This window comes from Pezoporus flaviventris, unplaced genomic scaffold, assembly GCF_033815535.1.
Source record: "Pezoporus flaviventris isolate CSIRO_AGI_PZ_B2104156 unplaced genomic scaffold, CSIRO_AGI_Pfla_v1 ptg000037l, whole genome shotgun sequence".
NCBI lineage: Eukaryota > Metazoa > Chordata > Aves > Psittaciformes > Psittacidae > Pezoporus > Pezoporus flaviventris.
In genome coordinates, this window is record NW_026892585.1 from 16,143,958 (window position 1) to 16,165,167 (window position 21,210).

General features: G+C 37.8%; 1 protein-coding gene across 1 annotated transcript in view; it reads right to left on the reverse strand.

The window, feature by feature from the left end:
- Positions 1–402: 402 nt before the first annotated feature.
- HIBADH (3-hydroxyisobutyrate dehydrogenase) overlaps positions 403–21,210 on the reverse strand; it is an 83,918-nt gene continuing 63,110 nt past the window's right edge. Inside the window, exons 5-8 of the mRNA XM_061464834.1 lie at positions 13,697–13,830; positions 13,062–13,138; positions 5,936–6,092; positions 403–1,410 (exon numbers count right to left, since the gene is read on the reverse strand). Coding sequence (XP_061320818.1) covers positions 1,252–1,410; positions 5,936–6,092; positions 13,062–13,138; positions 13,697–13,830 — 527 coding nt within the window. The 3' untranslated portion in view covers positions 403–1,251. The remainder of the gene's footprint in view (positions 1,411–5,935; positions 6,093–13,061; positions 13,139–13,696; positions 13,831–21,210) is intronic.

Sequence of the window (21,210 nt, forward strand, 5' to 3'; positions counted from 1 at the left end):
GAGCACACAATTGTTACCTAAATGTGCATATATAAAAGGATTTGTCATACAACCAAAACAGGAATGTAAATGCATAATTGACCATTAAGCCTAGAGCCTGCAAGTAAGTTTGAATGTAAGTAGTTCTAGTGAAATCAACGTAAGTATTGCTATTCATAAAGCCAAGTGTGTACCTGTACTGTTGCAAGACCAAAGGGATGGTGAATGGTTAAAGTAACACATATGCAAATATATTACCATCTGCATTTCACAGCAAGAGCTCTTGAAAAGCTTGATTTTGCAAGATAATCTGTAGAAAACCAAGCAAATTAAAAATTGAGGTAACTTAGTACAAGGTTTTGGTTAACTGTGGGAGTACAGGAGCGCATCAAAACAAAAAGCAAATAATCATACAGCAACCACTTACCAGTATAGATTTTTATTTCTTTTCAAAATAATGGGGTTTGTTTAGGTTTAAAATACTCCAATAATTACCTAAAACAAAAGTACACTTTGTTAGAACTTCCGATAAGTGCTGCTCTAGAGTTCTGAAAATGCGTGACAGAAAACAAGAAAATATAAAATTGGGTTAGCAAAATACAGTAACGGAGCTTTACACGAGGGACACATATTCTATTTTAACTAAGTCTGACAGGTAAACATGCTGTAACAGCTCTCCACTTAGAAATGTGTGCCTATAAACTTAATCTGCAGCCTGAATCCCAGGAAAAATTCACTACTGATCAATTCAAGGCTTAGTAGGTCCAAGGGAAAAAAAAACCCGACAAACCATCTTGAGCTGTGTTTCTTCATTAAACAAATATTCCCTTTTTCCATAAAGTATTAATTTTTAATTTTAATAGATCATTTTATGTCATAAAATCATTATACAACATTCTTTTACTATTCAAGATTCACCTAAGTTTGTAGCCATAATGTAAGTTATTTTTTATGCAGTATTTAAGTGTTTAATAAAAAAAGTATTTATTTATTGCATCTAGTGAAAAAAAGAGCAAACTTTGATGCTTCTTACAAAACAAAAAAAAAAAAGAAATCACTGCCTGGCTAATTGCCAAACATTCCCGTCCTCTGGCTTGCTTTTTCAAGAATCATGAAAAAACTCTGGAGTTCGTTGTGATCTAGACAACCAAAGATGATTAGTCTGTATAGGATCAGGACGCACAGTATCTGATTAAACCCACATACTTCTCAAATGAGCCATAAGGATAAAAAAAATGTGGTTTGTTATCATGTCCATTTCCAAAGGACAGCTCACAAGGTTTCCTCTTCACGTAAAAACTGGAACACAGCTGAGAAGTCTTTCAGGGCATAGCCTTTTGCACACATCATCCTGTAGATCTGATGTGCCTGGGATCCCAAAGGAACTGGTGTCATTGTGTTGGTGGCAGAAATCTGGGCCAAGCCAAGATCCTGTGGGAAGGGAGTAGAGTGAGGAAGACAACAGACAGAAAAAATAGAGGGAAAGAAAAAAATTCAGGGGAGGAACAAGGATGTAAATAGCCAGTACATATTATAGGTTATTTGGTTTCTGTTGTGAAGAGAGCTCTAATGACAACAAAGGCAACACTCCAGTCTTAAAATTCCAGTCCTGGAAGAAGGGAGTTTTGTTTAGTTTTTAATTTTCAAAACAGTAACTAAATGTTACTCAACAGAAAAAAACCAAACTTTGCAAGGCAGGTGATCTCCTTCAGGACAGGAGGGATTTTACGGGTCTAGATCACTACATAGCCTGGTAGCAAGACTCAGACTTGTTTTCCTCACTTTGTTATGTCATCTCCAAAAACTAAGTTTCCCCGGGTTTTCACTTAAGCATTTCACATAGGTTCTAATGTCATCATTTTCTTGTTTGGGCAAGAGAACATCTTCCTTTCTAAAAAAAAGTTAATAATCAAGCTGAAGGATTTAAATAACAACAAACTTGAAGCCACTTAGCATACATACATTTACTGTAATGTGACTAGTTAATACCAAATGAGATGCATAGGCCACTTTGTGAATATGAATGGTTTGCAGCCTAACTGGAAGGATGTATTAAAGAATTCCTTAGGGGACTGCCCTGGGTCTGCTACAACATTAAGATTTCTTTAATGACTGAAGATAAAGGGATATAGAGAATAATTCCACTGCATTTTTAAATGTTAAATTTGGGGCAAAAGAAGAAGGGGACTTTGCAAAGAGGATGAATTTTAAACCTTTCCTCCAGGAGTCCTTCATCAACTACACCTATAATCTGAAATAAATAGGATAGAACTCAAAGGTGAGTAGCAGGAACTATGACAAACCACAGTTAGCTAGAAACAGTCAGCTTCACGCATGCTGTACAGAAATGACAAGCCAGGCTGGAGGATGTCTTGAAGTCTAACCTGAATCAGACACGAAAGCAATCAAAGAAGGAAAAGCTAATAAGGTCTTAGATATATAAACAGATCTCTTGTTTAAGTATGAAAGAAATGCCTGCACACAGTGTCTTGCTAACAAAATCAGTTTGTGGCCCACATTTTAAGAAAGTTGCTGAAGAACCTCTCAAGTGTTACTAGGAAATGCCTGGATTTTCTGTCCATCCAGGACTATGGTGGTTTATAAAATCTGATGTGTTTTAATTTTTATTTTCTTTTAATAACAAATCTTTGATACAGAAGAACTGAGTGACTGTAGTACTGCTGAATGCACTTTTGGCTTCTCAAGAGATGACTTACAAGACAGGTCTTTACTTTCTGTGTGTCTGGATTTGAATTAGCACAAGGAAATTCAAGATCTTACTCTACTCTCTAAATGTCACTTTGATCTGTAAATCGGCTCTATAAAGGTCATTCTGATACCAATCAGAATTACAGTTACTCTTCCTATTACCCTCGAATGACTTCAAGATCTAGGAAAATGGGAAAAACATACGTATCAGATGTCACAGGGTCCAAAATATTCTTCATCTGCACCAGGGCAGATCATTCCTTCTTGTCTAGCAATTCTGTTGAAAGACTGATGACCTGACAAATCCAGGAACAGTTACTTTAACATCACTTACAATAAGATATGCCATGACATATTCTTAGCCTGTCCTAATCCCTTTATGTGAAACCTATTACCATATTATCAATTTATTCAAAAAAGCTTAAATCATGTCATGGAATAGTAGAATGGCAAAATAGCCAACTTCAAACTAGTGAAGGTGCTTGTTTTTGGTAGGGATAATTGTGATACATTTCTTCCTTAAGGGACATTCATAGAAGCAATCCCTGAAAATTCTGAATAAATAGACTACTAGCACAAATATAAATTTATAGATCAGGTCTGTTCACTTTAATAATGAAACTCTCTCTCCAAGACGGCTGAAACATCAGCTAAGGTATCAATAATGAAATTGACAAGTACTCCTAATCCCAAAGTGCAGGAAGGTTGGTTTGGTTTTTTAAATTCCATTCTACAAATTAGAGCTTTGAAGGAAAAAAAAAATAACCAAACAAAACGTAAGTAAAGCTTATCTTTAGTTTTCAGGCTGTGAGGTGTTTTGCACTTTTGTCTTGAGTTTGGAAGTTCTTTGAGTGAAATAGTACAAAACAGCTCTGAAATAAATTTGCCTTTTGCTGACCTTTATGGAAAAGTAAAAATCAGATAATTGTTTATGGCTTCTGTCATACTCTCTGGAACTGACATCTTCCAGATGCCTCACTGTACCGACTATTCTAATCGCTTTTTCTCAGCTTGGAATAGGGAACCAAATTCTCTTTCAGAATCTGCTTCCAATGCTTACTTTGGAAATACCTGGTTCCTTACCTTTATTGACATAAACGAAACTGCCATTGGGAATACAGCTGAAAGGCTGTCCTGACATGACTCAAGAATAGTATGACATAAATCTACCTCTTTTCAGGATTCAAAGATGACATTTAATTAGCAACTGTGCTGTGAATGGATGATGGAACTTCTGGCCTTCAATGCCTTGGACACAAAGATGGACAGGTGAAGTAAACTAGATTTTTTTTTTTTAAAACCTTTTTAAAAGGTTTCACATTGTTGACCAAATTCTATGTTTCAGTATGAGATTTCAAGACTGAAGAGCTTTTCTGAGGTGTCTGACAAACGTTTCTGTCCCAAACACTTAAGCATCCTCTGGCTTTGCTTGACACACCCATTGCTGACAAAATATTTTTAAGAAAACCTTTGACTTTTACCATATTTGATATGTGAGCAGTAACTTGAAGTTTAGTAACTGTGTTTAGTGACTGTTACTGAGTCACTTGTATATTTTCATTGTGAAGTATTTTCTTCTCAACCTCAGGGTTGTGCCTACCTCTTTCTCCTTTGACTATAGCTTTCCTCTTTTCTTAAGTGGCAAAAGCATGCTCCGTATTTCCGAGAAAAAAATTCTCCAACTCAATTCACAATCTACGTGATATGTCATTTACCAGAATGAAATGGACATAGCAGAAGTCTTTCCACAAATTAAGGAGCAGTGTCATAGGAGAGGTCACCACTGCATCAAATAATATTCTGAACATGATCAGCTGTCTCATTCAAGTAGTCTTACATCCATATAGTTTAACATAGCATTGTTCAAGAGCATGTAGTGACAGGACAAGTGGGAATGCCTTTAGGCTGATGGAGGGTAGATTTACATTAGATATTATGAAGAAATTCTTCACTATGAAGGTGGTGAGACACTGTCACAGGTTGCCCAGAGAAGCTGTAGCTGCCCCATCTGTTCAAGGACCAGGCTGGATGGAGCTTCGAGCAACATGTTCTAGTGGAAGATGTCCCTGCCCATGGCAGGGGGGTTGGAACTAGATGATCTTTAAGGTCACTTCCAACCCAAATCATCCTATGATTCTATGTATGAACACAAATGCTTCCCTCAGGACGGTATCCCCATTATACTAATATTCAGTGTGAAAAGATTTACTGCACTTGCATGCTTAGATGAGAGCTCTCTTCCAGGGTTGATTTCATAATTTACCTTAGGCAACCACTGCACTGAATGAAAAGTAGTTCAACAGTCAGAGTTCTATAGCTCCTTCCTCCAGCTGTGTGTCTTCATCAGTGGGATGCAGGCCCTGACCTCCTTGCCTACTTTCCTTTGGCCTATAAGAGCTTTGCTTTCCTGACCACAGAGTGACTCAGAAGAGAGCTTTTCCTAGAACAGCCAAGAGCATAGCAGTAAGTACATTCTCTTGGGGTAGGATAACTGCAGGTTACAACTTCCTCATACTGAGAAGGATTTGTTTCCCACTTACTTCCTCATACTGAGAAGGACCAGATTTCTCACTTTGTGGACAAGTAATTTAGATTACTAGGTTATTATTCATAAGAAGAAGCACTACTTCTGCCACCAACAAAGACAATTCAGTAGAGCTCACAGCATGGTGATACCTGCAGAAAAATCAGTCTGCCGGGTGTGCGTTGAAACCTCTTTCTGCATTACAAATGGCCTGAGGCAGAAAGACAAGCATATAGGCAGTTGCCTTAGCAAGGAAAAGGGATGCTAGTCCAGTAGCACAGTTTAAGGTATATAGAAGAGATTAAGCCCAAAATCTTAGTGTTTATGCCACTATTCACACCTACTTAGGTCACCTGGATTTCCCTGAACTGTTCTCTTGAGCTCAGGCTCCTAAATTGTAGGGCAGTCATGTAAAAGGTACCTAAATGGCTTGCTGAATGCTTGCCATACACACGCGTCCATCAGGACTCCTGGATTAAGGCAGAACTCAAAAAGACAGTGCATATAATCTCACTGAGTGTCTCAGCAGTAATAGTGGACAGAAAGGGTCTAGAGGGTAAGGAAAAGCCCCCTACATTAATTCAGAGCCACCATAAGAGGTTGTTTTCCTCTCTATTCATACACACATATTTCCTTGTAATCATAAATTTTCAATGAGAAGAACATTTGCTAGAAGCCCAGAGAGAAGCAACTGCACATACTTTACATGCAACTGTTATGTACCTTAGCCATGAGTGTCGTTCCAAAGCCACCTTGATAATTATTAGCAGATGGTACTCCTTCCATCACTCCAGGAACAGGGTTGTATGTGTCGCTTGACCAGCAACGACCTGAGCTCATATTTAGGATTTTGGCCAGTAGCTTTGGGTCAAGGCCTAATCTGTCAAAGGTCAAGGGAGAAAAGTGTTAATGTCAAAATGCACAAGACATGGGTGACTTGTTTTATATCTTAGGACCCTACAATCATTTCTCTCCCTTTATTATAAGTCATGAAAAATGACAGAGTATTGATATTGGGGGTAGGGATGCTGCATCATAAATTAAAGAGCATCAATTCACCATTTAAGCAGTAGGTTTTCAGACCTTTTTTCCTTTTGTACTAAGCATATCCCCTTCACCTAGCAATTCTGAAAGTGCAAGAAAAATAAAGGTCCTCAGTGAACATTAGTTCCCTTGTATTTCAATTACTAAAAGGCATTTTTTGTTCTGCTACTTATTAGGTCACCTAGCTGTTCCTCCTATCAAAATTATATTCTCTAAAGCTGAACAAAGGAAAAAAAGCACAAGCAAATGTGGCAGCATGAAAGTACCTGTGTGATGTGTTTATAAGTGAACACTAGTGCATTTTTGATATAAGATAATGCAAATGATCCTGCTTTAATGTGAACAGAAATGCTACACTTCTTAAAAAATATTACTGCTGTATACATCTGTTATTAAATCATCATATACTCACGCAAATCTGGCTCTGTGACGTATGTTATCTATTCGCAAACATGCATTACAGTTCTGGGTCAACTGTTGATAAGGTTACTGATCCCGATAAAACAAAGCTTGTCTAAGTAGAAACATCATTTGCTCTATCATGGAGCCGATGGCATAAACTGCTGCTCAGTGTAGACCCTGAAAGCTCTTCAGTATTACAGGAAATTAACCCTCTTATGAATTCATATTTATGCTATTACGAAGTTGCAAGTGTAGTTTTACACCAACTGCATTTATACCAGTGACAAGCAGCAGCAGTTTATCTGGCCCTGTAGAAATATTCAGTTACACTCCTGACAAAAAAGAAAGCAAGGGAATTATCTCCAGTAACACTCCAAGATGAGGAAAGGACATTTTAAAAGGGATCTATCACAACCTTCTAGAAAGATTTTTTATAGAAGTCAACACTTTTTACATTAGCTCTAAAACCACAGACTTTTTGCAGATCTCCTTAGCCATGGCAATCCTAGCACCATTTCCAGGTGCTGTAGGACCCAAGGCTTTGGGTGCTCCCTGTCAATGGAACAGTTGCTAAAATTGATGTCTATTTATTCCAATAGGTATTTCAGATCTGAAAAATACACTTACGACAGTGGGCCCTGCAGCATGACTACTGTTCCTGTGACGGCAAGTGTCTCCTACAATTCCGCCCTTCTAATACAAAGCATTAGGATCACTTTCTGTACCGCCAAAGTAGCTTTTTAGCATTACTGCTGTGCACTTTTATTTATGAATTGCTGCAGCAGCCCCTGGTATTCAATGGGAAGTCCCCTGCTGGCCTGAATGGGATCAAGCTTTATTCTCCTCCCCACTTTTTTCCAACCATCTGACTCAACTGAATGCTTTCGATGGCCATTTATTTACAAAAAAAAAATCCCCAAACCCCAAGTATTCCAGCACCAATATATTTTCACAGTATTTGAATTGTACTTTCATCTTACACAGTGCATCAAAATCTTTATCAAGAGCCAGTCTGAATAACAGCTTTAATTGTCATTCAAAAAACCCACACTGGGAGCAGGAAATACCTGAGCTTTCAAATATACAGAGGCTGCTTTTTTTTTTCCCCAAACAAATCTCTTGGCTTGTTTGTTTCCTTATCATTGTTACACCCAGGTCAGTGTTTTTAACAATGCAGTGCCTGCCTGTGCCTTATCTAGCTGCATGCAGAGGCCCATAATTACAGCTGAGAGTATGCTGCAAGACAGAGAGCTTGCTATTTCAAAACACATATAACCTTCCCGAAGAATGCTCTTCTCACAGTGTGAAAGTATACTTTAAAAGATATGTGTGTATTATACAGATATGTGAAATATTGTCTGCACTACATTTGGCATATTTTTGCTCTTGAAAAAGAAAAAGGAATATGGTGTCAGTTTAAAATCCCTGCCTCTTCAAAATTCATTGCTCTTAAACACCACACAGATTCTCTTCAGGAGGCCTGAATATATTTTTTTTTCCTCCTTTGAGCAAGTGTATCATTAATAACAGCAAGTTAGAAGTGCTTTGCATTTCATCTTTCTGAGGATTCATCCACTGGTGCATATATAACTGACTGTTAAAATTAGACATATATTAAAATCAGTTACTGAAGAAGTCCTCTGTCTTCCCCTGTGCCCAAAGCTTGTAATGGTCTGAAACCAGCTAGAATATACAGTAATTGTCATTCAAGGAGAGTCTATCCTAGAAAGACATGCTTCAGTGGAGAAGACTGAGTTTCCATTTGAAATCAACAAATTAATCCAAGACAGGTATCTGAAAGGGCAAGTTTAATAGGAAGCAGCTACTGGGCTCTCAACCATGATAAAATGTTATTGCTGTTTCCCTGTAAATTGGCTGGGAACATACGATACTCTCTGCATAAGAGCTCCATTTCTGTTCAAGAGATATACTGCTCAAGCTATCAAAATGATGACAGTCTGCCAGTCCCCATAACAACTTGCCATTGGACGTGGCAAGAGCTTGTGCATGCGCGTGTGAATTTACAATTACCAAAATGTTCTTCTCCCTTATAAGCAGAAAAGAAACCCATGTATAATTGTACTTATAACAGAGCAAAACCAATTGCTTCCTTCAAATCAACGCTTCTTCAATAACACTCCTAATGAACTGAACAGCAGAAACTCAGCAACAAATACATGCACACTCCCAAAAAGGTTAAAATAGGATCTCTGCGAGCCACTTCTCAAAACTCAAGTTTTGCTGAGCTTTGATAAAACCATGTACTGTAATTTTCATACACTCCTCCAATATTTCAGTCTGAAACAGACAGAAAAATTAAATGGCATCTCACAAAAAAGATACATCCTTGTCTCATTTTAAGGTGTAACAACTGAAGTAGCTGAACTGTTGAGAGTTTCCTGTCTCAAGGTGCTTTGGACAAATACCATATGAAATTGCAAATGCTCAAGCAGACCCTTAGGACCCTTCTACCACAGCTAAAAATGACTTTGCCATTGGCAATTTAAACAAGGTAAGTGCTTTCAAGCGTCATTACTAACTTTCACAACATTTAGCTATAGCTCCATGCCGAAGACAGCAGAGAGCTGCAGTGTTCTCTTTTTTCAAGGCACTCTAAAATTTGCAGTGGGGATGTGCCCAGGGCTAATCATCCCTCAGCCTGCAGCATATGCTCCTCTCTGTGCTGTTGACTCCCATTTCTGCTCATGTCTTCCGCTGCAATCCATGGGTGCTCACAGAAACCAGATCTAGAGACTGAAGCATATTTAGACTTAGCATCAGAGGACAAGGTTCTTTTACCATTGTTTCACTTTATGTATCTTAAAAAGGAAGCAGGCACAAATCCATACACAGTAAAATTGCTTAGGAAAGAGCTGTAGTTGCAACTTTTAGCATAAATCTGGGTGCCTCTGCAGGCCCCCCTCACAGAGAAGCCTTTCTCTACTGTTGGAAACACAAAAGTGATTTTGCAGTGAGGTTATTACCATAGAGCCCTTATTCCTCTCCTAGTCCCTTATATCCCAACCGTATTAAACAATCTTGCCCTGCCTTGTGTTGCCATATAAGCCCTTCCCTGTGCCTGTGCAGGCAGTTTCTGAAGGGATGGCAAACTCCTTGGCAGGCAGCAACTTCCACCTGACCTAAACACAAACCAGGTATTAACAATATTTAATTTCTGATCTTTATTTTGCTAGTATTCCACATTATATCACTGGAACTCAGGGCTCAGTAAAAGAAAGTTACTGACACTGAGATGATCAGCAAAAAGAAAAATAGTCTCTGGCTGTGGACAGTATCACCTAATGTTTTTATTTCTTATTTGTGAAGTTTACATGTACTCTGTGTATTGGTTTGACATGGTCAGTAAGGCATTTTGCAATACCCACATTATCTGTAAAACTGTATAGCAAAATCTACTCAAGATTCTTCTACAGACAAGTCACACTTTCATGCTAGAACAGAAAGAAAATACAAATGACAATGTGAATTCATTTCCAGAACACCTGCCACACATTCTAACTTTCAGTGGCACCATTTGTAAAACATCAGGAAATTAATGGAAAAAACCCAAACTATAAGAAAACAAGAATTTCAGTGGTCAGAACTCAGGATAGATTTTTATTTTTTAATGTTAGTTTGAAATTTAAACAAAATCACTTCCAATGAAACCACACATCTTCATTTGTTAATGAAGATGATTTGTACATAAAGGTGATGTTAAAGCAGAAAACTGAGTGAAATATAAATTCAGAAGCTACACAGAAATATTGCCTATTTTTCTGGGAGTTCACTGTGGAATTTTTGCTCATTAATGTCTGTTTTCCTTCCTCCCCACCACAGTCTATTTACTACTTATGTTGAAGTTTGGAAAAATCCTGTAACTTCAAATATGAAATAAATAAACCAATAGCAGATGTAACTTAAAAATCTGAAATGAATAAACCAGTAACTTTCTGCTTCAGAACATGAAAATTTAGACTACATGGTTTAGGAAAACATTAGAGAAAAGGTGGCTTATTAATAGAATTAATACTACCCTGTTTTGAGGACATTGTGGTAGTATCAGCTCAGAGTATATATTGGTTTCTGGAAGCTGCTGTAATATCACTTTCTAGCTACACCTAGTTCAGTCAGCAATTTTTTGAATAATTAATTATCCAAAATCCCTAAACCTCAAGATTTAAATGATGCTGCAGATATACACAGTGCATGGCATGACAATATTTTATACTCTATCTAAAGTTGAGAACATGTCTAAGCTCCCTAATTCCTATTATGAATCTTTTAGAATCCCAGTGTCCTTTATTAGGTCAGAGTCAGAGTTTCTTCACCAGATATACATCAGTCTAATAAATCAGGTTCAGCTTCCTACTCTCTCCAGATGAGGCAGCCATACTGTCCTTCTAGTTTTAGACTTAAAAAAAAAAAATCTAATAAATGTATTAATACAGCAAAACTTAGAATTAGAATTGCAACTGTGAATTTGTACATAAGAAATTTGTACACACCAGAAGCAAAAAGCTCTTATTTTAGTTACAAGCAGAAACCATCTTCTCCAGGATTTAAATCACAGCACATTAAAATCAATGCAAGGGCTCTAAATTACTTCGTAAGACTTTAAATTACTGCATCTGTCTTAAATCTCATGCAGCTTTCAGACAAACAAGACTCTGCTCTTTGTATAATTTGGGTTTCAATTAGGAGGTTTCTTCTAAATAAATACAGTTCCTCCTTGATTACCATGATTATAGGGTAGGAAGGCTTGCATAGTCACCTTCACATTGGGTTTCTGTTTAGAAATGCTAAATATAAATTCAGTCAAAATTTAAACTGCAAAAGGACAAAATTAAAAATGAAAATTCTAAACCCCTCAAGCTATAGTGCCTGCAGACATCAACTCATTCTGCACAGGGCTTACATGCCCAGAATATGTGTCTTCCAAATCTCTTGATTTTATTTTATCTCAAATTGTAACTCTAGTAATTCCTACAAATGTAGATAAAAATATAACGAAAAATCAGTTGCACATGCTATATTAAGTGAACAATGACTTAAACCAGAACCTGATGAAAGCTTTACACTACATTGGACTACAACAGTTGTAAACAATGCTACTGTTTTTATTATAGCTTGATGCAGACATGCTTCAGTATCTTACAGACTCTCAATTTTAAAATGTAAATGGTACAGGATATTGATAAACCAATTAGCACTGATGCAAAGCAAATTCCTCTTTTATCTCAATTACAACATGACAACTTAATAGGTCAAGATAGTCTAACATCTGAGACAAGGGCAATTCAATAAAACAACTGCATCTTGATATGGTAATTAAGAGGAAATGTGAATCCATTACATTGCCTTGTATATGTGTGCATATGTAGGCCTTCTATTTTATTTATTTAAGCACTTGATGCCCTCTTGCTGGCTTTTATAGTGTATCAAAACCACACGAACACATGGTCTAAAGCCCAGCTGGTAAGTATCTATGATATCTGTAGTTTTAGCAGGCCAACTTTAGGATGCAACTGTGCAAATAAATAATTCATGAAGAACCCTTAAAATATACCCAATTGCAGGATAATCTCTTTAAACATAAAACTTGCCTGGTTATAAATTTGCAAATTACTTAGATCTGGATAAGAGAATTTATGAAAGGTTCAAATATTGTGATACTGAACTGGTACTTCCATGCACTCTATTGGAAAACAAAACAAAATCCCAAAGACCACAGCAAAATAAATAGGATACAATTGGAATGGAAAAATAATTTTGCTTCAATATGCTGCCACTTAAAGTCAAATGTATTACCTCCTAGAAAAGAAATGGTACTTTTAGCATTGACAATAATGCAGTGGAGCATACTCCATCCTTTTGACAAAGTAGCAGTTTTGGCAATTAGGACAAACTGCAGTGATAAAGTCAAACAGAAAGGTAGATATTCTTTTTTATGCTTTGAAACTTAATTTGATATACACACTGTACTGGAAATTTTACTTTACAATATATTTTGGAACAATTTAGCAAAGCAAACAAGCCATATGGGAGTGTAATACTCTGAATACACTGTACATTAGCTTAGAATACAGTCACCTTTATATTACCTCTATATGTTTATAATGCAAGATAAACATTATTGTACATTGCACTACAGCAGAACAAATGAACTCATAACTTCAGATGCAGAATGTAACCTATACAGCCAATATAAGAGAATATTCCTGTTGTGCAGAGCCATACTTTCTGTAAAATAATCCCTTTAGCATGTTTTATAGGAGAACTTCTGGCAAAAGTTTATCTATGCCATCTAACCATCATTCTCTCAGCAAAAGTCAACCGTAAACCACAAAACCTGTTAACAGAGTGAAAAATGTTTCAATCCAGTAGCATAAATCAAACAAACCTGATTCCAAGATTCATTGCTTCAGCAGTTCCAATCATACTGATGGCCAAAAGCATGTTGTTGCAGATCTTTGCAGCCTGAAAATAAGTTAAACTATCAATTAGCTTCTGCATTTTCATAGACCTAACACATAAGAATCTTCTTTAACTAGGTCTGGGGCAGTATGATCAAATCTGGTTTGACAGCTCTCTTCTAAAAGCAGCAGCAGTAAGCACAGATCTATGACAGTATAAAGTTAATGAAAGCTGCCCTATGGTTCCTTTTTTATTTAGTACAATAGATCAGTTAGTATACATGGCACGTATGGGGCTCTTTGTCCTTCAGAACATTCAGTAAACTTAAATTCAGAAGAAACAAAATTAAACCTGTGTCCTCTAAGAAGTATAGTATCATCAAGCCAGTGTGGAGAAGTACCACATCAGATGTTTTGGTGCTAAGCTATGCAACATGGTGGAGAAGAGTGCCATGAGGTTATTTTATAAACAGATGGTTGAAGACAAGTAAACAAGCAAATAAGTATAAAGAGATATTAACATGCTTTTAGTTCTGGAATAAAAGAGTAGGCATCAGTAAAGAAAAACAACGCGACAAAAATAAAAGATTGAGGTAACTAGCAATGCCTCAGGAAGCATTACCTGTCCGGTTCCAACCGCTCCACAGTAGACCACATTAGAACCCATGCATGTCAGCAACTCTTTGGCAGCATCAAACTCTTGTTCCACTCCACCAACCATGAAAGTTAGGTTTCCAGCCCGAGCAGCTCCAACACCTGAATCAAGGCAACACTGGATTTAATATCACTATTTGAAAAAAAAACAACTTATGTAGTTTATCTTACCAGTAAGGGTCTGATGATGTAAAAGTTATGCGCTTCATACTTCACTTATTCTGAACTTCTCAAAGTCTATGTAAAAGTAAGCCTATAGTTCCAGTAAGCCTATAGTCCCACTACTTACAGGATCACAGATCTTAATTCTCAAACATTTGGTGAAGACAAAGCCACCTTAGATTCAGGCATACTGGCAGATAAACAATTCACAAGACATGCAGAAAACTGACAATGTTGCTCTTTGTAGCCTCATATGAAGAAACAATCAATCCTTCCTGCACCTTCGCACCCCACAAAATTCACTGTATCTGAACTACTAAATAAAAACTTTGTTTTGTCGCACTACTCTTCCCATGCGATTATTGACAAACTACTGCGCAAAGTTAACTCTGCTTTTATCAGCTTTTCCAAACCTGGGCTAATTTTCATTAACGCTTCCTGATTGTCACATAATGGAACATCTAAAGGACACAGGCATATAAAACCAAGCCTTCTGAACCTCTGCAGTCTGCTATGTTTCTAACCTGAAGCAAAATTCTACTTAATCTCAGAAACTTTGTGCTACGTTTCCTAAACTTAACACATACAGAAAGACAGAAAGAACTCTGTAAAAAACAATGTAAACATGATTCTCTCTCTCACACACAAACACACTATTCATAGTTTTGTTCCTATATAGTTCCTGTAAGTCTGCCCTATCTTTACCACAGGTCAGTAAGCGCACACCATAGCTCTTCGATTACAGAATCATAGAATGATTTGGGTTGGAAAGGACCCATTTTAGGGGGCTGCAACTAGATGACCTCCCACTAGACCAAGCTGCTTACGGCCCTGTTCAGCCTGGCCTTGAACACTGCCAGGGATGGAGCATTCACAACTTCCTTGGGCAACCTGTTTCAGTTCCTCACCACCCTCATAGTAAAGAATTTCTTCCTTATATCCAACCTAAATATCCTGTTTAAGATTGAACCCATTACCCTTTGTCCTGTCATTACAGTCCCTAATGAAGAGTCCCTCTTCAACAACCTTGTAGGCCCCCTTCAGATACTGGAAGGCTGCTATGAGGTCTCCATGCAGCCTTCTCTTCTCCAGACTGAACAGCCCCAACTTTCTCAGCCCGTCTTCATACGGGAGGTGCTCCAGTCCCCTGATCATCCTCGTGGCCTCCTCTGGACTTGTTCCAACAGTTCCATGTCCTTCTTATGCTGAGAACACCAGAACTGCACACAATACTCCAGGTGAGGTCTCACAAAAGTAGAGTAAAGGGGCAGGATCACCTCCTTTGACCTACTGGTCACGCTCCTTTTGATGCAGCCCAGAATACGGTTGGCTTTCTGGGCTGCGAGTGCACACTGCCAGCTCATGTTTAGTGTCTCATCAACCAACACCCCAAGTCCTTCTCCACACGGCTGCTCTCAATCACTTCACTGCCCAACCTGTGCCTGGGATTGCCCCCAACACAGAGGTAGGACCTTGAACTTACTATACAGTTCCTAAGGACAAAACCAGCATTTTTTTTGTCAGGTGATATTTATAATCTCCATGAAATATACTATTTCTTAAAAGAAGCCTAATTCTAACATGAATTAGTGATACAACCTTAATCTTATCCACAACATTTAATGGATAGAACTGCTAGCTGCTAGGAAAATTTGGCCCAAACTGATGAACACATCAACTTCCTCATTATTTTTCACTTTGTCAAGAAGCATAGCTACTATACATTTTCTGTGCTATGCATCAGACTTTGGCCTGTTAGGACATACAGCTGCAGATGATGACCTGCTTTCAAATTAAATGTGCTCAACTAGGTATGGTGTTCTTACAAACAGAATGTCCAAGTGAAAATTTGTTCTTACTCCACGTGGTGGACCATTTTGTTTCTACCATAAGTCAGGCTGCTCTCCAGCTGTGGTTCATGATTCTTGCTCACGAACTAGCTACCATAATAAACATTAAGAAATGTTTCAACTGAAATAGTTTCCAAAGTGTAACTGGAACTGCCTTTGCTGAGCTAGATGTTGTGCAGGAACAAATGAAAATGCACTCTTAAAAAGTTTATTAGTTGAAGAGTTTTGTAAAACAAACGAAAAAATACAGTTGAACCTCAAACAACAGGAAGTTATTCTGTTAAAGTAACTTACACAGGGCATTTCTGTTTTCCTTGTTTCCCATTAATAAATGAAATTATGCAGGATAAAACATCAGAAAGATAAAATAATAAATCTACAACTAAGCCACCATGGCAACCAAGTTTGTGCACAAAAGGTTCTGATAAAGTGTGCGATCATAGCATGCTAATCAAAGCTTATCTCAAGTTTAAGCCTTAGGTAAGCACTATACCACAGCAAAAGAATGAAGTGGTTGGCACTGGACTTCCTTTCTGACATCAAGGACAGCCACACTGCAGCTCCTCACAGTGAAGAATTTTAAGAATTTTTGTTTGCTTTCCCATAAAAATTTCACTTGATGCATTGTCTTGGTGCAACTCCTCTATGTCTACAAATGCCCCTTTCTGTATCTGTTATACATTTATTTCCCTGATCCTGCTTTCGAACATGTACCATCTTTGGAAGTCACCAAATAATTTCAGACAAATTTCACAGATCAAGGTCTCAAAAATAAGAAAAGCCTACAATTATGAGAAAATAAGCAACAGAGTAGAGGAAAGAGGCTTCCACTGATGAAGTAGCTGCTCAACCTATATTACAACCGAGAGCCACAGAATTGCAGGACTGCTGGGATTGGAAGGGACCTCCTACAATCACCATCTGTTTTACTTTTTGCCCATTGCCTCCTGTCCTGTCACTGGGCACTACAGAGAAAAGTCCAGCTCCCTCTACAGAGAAAAGTCCAGCTCCCTCTTCTTCATTCTCTCTCATCAGGTTTTTATAGACATTGATAAGATCCCCCCTGAACCTTCTCTTTGTGGTATACAGTCTCAGCTTTCTCTCTCCTCTAATGAAAGATGCTCAGTCTCTTCATCATCTTCATGGTGCTTAGCCAGATCCACTCTAGTAAATCTGTATCTTTCTTGCACTGGTGAGTCCAGAACTGGAGCATCCAGAAGAACTTGGTCAGACCCATAGATTTACAGTCTATAAGGCACCAGTATCTAGAGTGGTAAAGCTCTTCTTGCTCAGGTTGAAAGACACCCTATTTGTACCCAATCCTTAATCTTACTTAACAACTCCTCCCCAGGCAACTCACAGGACTGGGCTAAGAGCAAACCCTAACACAAATAGGTCACTGTCATCTTGTTGGCTACTAGTTTACTATGTACATGACTGCAAAGATTGCTACATTAATAAACACAATGATTTTCATTCCATTCCTCTAGCTATTTTTATTCAAACCACATAATGGCCTTTACCACTAATCCTGCGATCTGACCTGCAGCAAATTAAGTAGACAATTTAAGTCAAAGCTTACAAACAAAATCCAGTACTATCCATCATAGGTCAATAGCCTTGTATCTAGATTACAGACTGCTAAATAGCTTCAGAGAGTCATTTATTAGAGCAAAATTAATGCTGACAATAGTTTTCAGCTGGTTAATCTTCTGACAGCTGCACTCTCTCACTTGTTCAAATGCTTACATTTCAAGAAGAAAAAATAAATTAGTTAAGTACTAAAAAAAAGAGTAATTTGTTGTATAATGTAGAAGGCTTGGAAAATTCTCTTTTAAAAAACAAAAACTCGTTTAAATTAATTTAAAATTTAAATTTAAATTAAATTTAAAACCTGGTAATTTTTTTTCATCCAGAATCCTTGTCAACGATCAGCTATTTTATCAGAATTAAACAAGCAACACAGCAAATTTGTAACACTGGCAATTAAAAAAAAAACACCCAACAATTGGCAGGGAGTCTAGGAGTGCAGAAGCTAACTTCAGCTAAAAATAGAAATAAAAAATCATGAGATGGGAACACACAGCTTTATTTCACAATCACAGATTCCATACCAACAACACAAGCCAGTAAAGTATTATCAGCTTCTAACACTAAGACAGAAATGGAGAAAGCAGAGCAGCTAATGTAATTTAAAAAAGCTAACAATTATTTTCCATATTTTGATTTTTTTAAAGACATCTTACCAGCCAAGACAGTGCTTTATGTACCACTGCTGATTAAGGTTAAAAGTCCTTCAGAATCTATTTGCTCTTTCTAAGATACTAAAAGCCTCTTCTCATTGTCAGGGATAGTTTTCTGAGAAACTGTATTTGTGATTAGCATGTGTAAGATTCCCTCCATTGCAAAGCAAGACTGCTGGAGCCCATGGCTGCAGTCTTACATGTGGCCTCTCTAGGATGACTCCCCCACATCTTTGTGCAGAATCCTTTAAGGAGGTCACACCAACAGATCCCACAGAGCAGCTCAGTACGTCATACATCAAGTCCGAAGGTCATAACACCACCAGAATTTTTCCCAGATATATAAACTGTCAGGAACAGGTCTGCAGACAAATATTGTAAGAGATCTAGCTAGTGAGGTGGCATGCAAAAAGTTAATCTGTGAAAAAGCATGGTGAGAAGTTACAGACTAGCACTGCACTATGGCATACATACTTAGAGATGGGTTTCCCACTCGGGTATAGAAAGTTTTGGACTAAGATCTGAAAAATTAGTTTAGCAGAAGCGGTACATAAACCACTGCTCTTCAAAGCATCCTGTTGCATCTGGCCGAGTAACCTGTGGGGCAAGGAACAGTTCAATCCACATGCTTCTCATTTTGATTGCCAATGGATTGCTCAGTGAACCTGGTGCAGAGCAGTTACTGAGTTCAGAATATTAGATGAAAAGGCTTAGGAGCCCACATATGACAGCAGCAACTGGTCGCAGCTATCTTGGGACAGTTTAGAGGTGACCTAACAAGCTTTAGCCTCCAGGCCAGGCAGTTCAGGAGCCAACTTACCCTTCAATACTCACTTTTCTGTCCTCATTACAACAGTTTTTAACATGTTGGAAAAAGTATTGTAATTTGCCACTCACGTTTCCAGATTTAAAGTCTTACCTCCAAAGCTACGTCATTATAGTATCTTGTTTTCAGTTTGATTATTAAGAATACAATTTGCTAGAGAAAAGATGTTAATGTAAAGATGTTACAGGAAAGTACCTGTTTTTTGGTTTCAGTTTTATTACATTTCTATAAGAAGAGCAGAGTACAAATGAGTTAAAAAGAAGTGGTATTATAAGGCTACTCATTACAGCACCATCACAGTACTAATACTGAAAACAGTTACACTGCTGAAAACACAGAGCAGCCACGTGTACCCTTGTGCCAAAATATTGAAACCGCTGTTGCTTTGCACCTGCAGATAAAAAAAACTGCTGCAGACAAAGTTGAGAAGAAAAACTGAGACAATGTGAACACAGCTGCTTCAGAGACTCCAAAGGACAGGCTGGAGATGAAGGCTATGACTTCAAGAAGCTTAGGGAAAAAGCATCTATTCCGTAATTTTTCTATTCAACATGTACTCTACTGAGCCATTTTAACAACTCTTTTTGTGACCTAAACTGGATAAAAAAGTAAACAAGAAAAATGTTGCTAGAGTTTGAATCCCCTCTCCTGTTTTACATGTCAAGCCTAAGAGTTGTAATAGGCTTTGTCTATTATACAAGTGCAAGGGAACACTGGTCCTTTATTTCAATATTTTTGCAAAATTTTGCAGTTTAAGCGACCGTAGTTGCCTCAAACAAGCAAGTTCTTGTCATGTTTGTTCTCTTTCAGATAGGTTGAACTTGAGAGCCTGCATCTGTGTAGCTTGTGCATGTGTTTTTAAGGACTGAGAAGTTCTTATTAAGTACCTGCCAACTCACATGAAATACTCTGTCTTTTGCAACTCACAAAAAGTTAAACCCAGATACACAAGTACTATTGTTTTCTATGTATATAAATCCAAAACCAACTAAAAGACATGTATAGGCAAAATCAGCTACAAAACCCTCCTGGAAATAAAAGCAGATCATACTAAACATTTAAAACAACCACGAGGATACTAGTTATTTAATAAAATATTAATAGGGCATCAATTTTTTCTATTTGCTTCATAGACAACATCTGCCATCCTCAATCTATTTCCAAGATACAAGTAAACAGAACAATCTTAGAAAAAACCTCCCACAACACACCACTCAGTGGGCTTTTGTAAAAATCAGCATCAAAGCTAGACCTATGAAGCTATTCTGCTGCTCTATAACTAAAACACAGTAAATCACTTAATTTGCTCAAAAGAACTTAAATGTTTTAACCAGTCTGCCATCAACGGAGATAAAGAAGAGGGCCTATGGGACCCGGCTGCAATGTGAGCCGTCTTTAAAATGCAATTGTTCTAATCATTTTCTACAGATGCAGCCTCACAAGGGGCTGCTGTCACAGGGACCATTTACGACTTGTTATGGTGTCTCTATTGTTTACCAGCGACATTCGCTAAAAAGGCGACAGCTGGGATGGAAAGCTGCTCCTCAACGAACAATATAATCCCGTGAAAGTAATCAACAAATTTAAGGGTGTTAATTAACTTTACACTTTATCATGTTCAATTAGTTGTCCTTTCTCGAAAAGATTGCCGTGCACAATCGGTTTAGAGCGTGCCATGTTTGATTTGTAAGTGATCACTGTTTCTGTTTCAAAGTCCATGTCAGATGTTCTCTTGGGTTTTGGTGACACAGATGAATGGCTCCGCACATGTTAGGGGGTGATCTGGTTTAACATAAACCAGCATAACATAACCCCTTGTTAACGTATTGCTGGCCTTTCCAGAGCAAGCACAGAAACACCCGTGGACGTACACATACATGCACAAAACCCCTGCGGCGGCACCACAGACAACGAGTCAAAGTTTCGGTTTTGCTGAAACGCAAAGACACAAATAAATGGGCAATTTTTCATCATTATAGCTCAAAGCAAGACTTGTCTTTTAGGGGCACGCTTGGGATCATTTCTTCCCAGCAAGATCCCTAGTTCTGCTGCATTATGCACTATGCACACGCGCCTTCGTACATTTTACATAATGCACGCTGCCTTTTTTAATGGCAGTTGAGCAAATGCTGGGTAGATGTGCAAGTTCTTGTGTATATCAAATTCTGTAGTGGCTTTTAAATGCCTGTACTGTATTTATAATGGCAGGGGTTCTAGAAGAAAGTTAAATTAACCTATTATTAAAATTTGCCATTTTCACTTTAAAGCACTGTTCCTGCTTGCTAATGGGACAAGGCAAAGCTCATGATGAAGTGACAACATACTTGGAAGTGCACCTTAATGAAAGTCATTGCTGTTTCTCTCTTCTGATAAATAGAGCTTTGCATCACCGTACCTCATA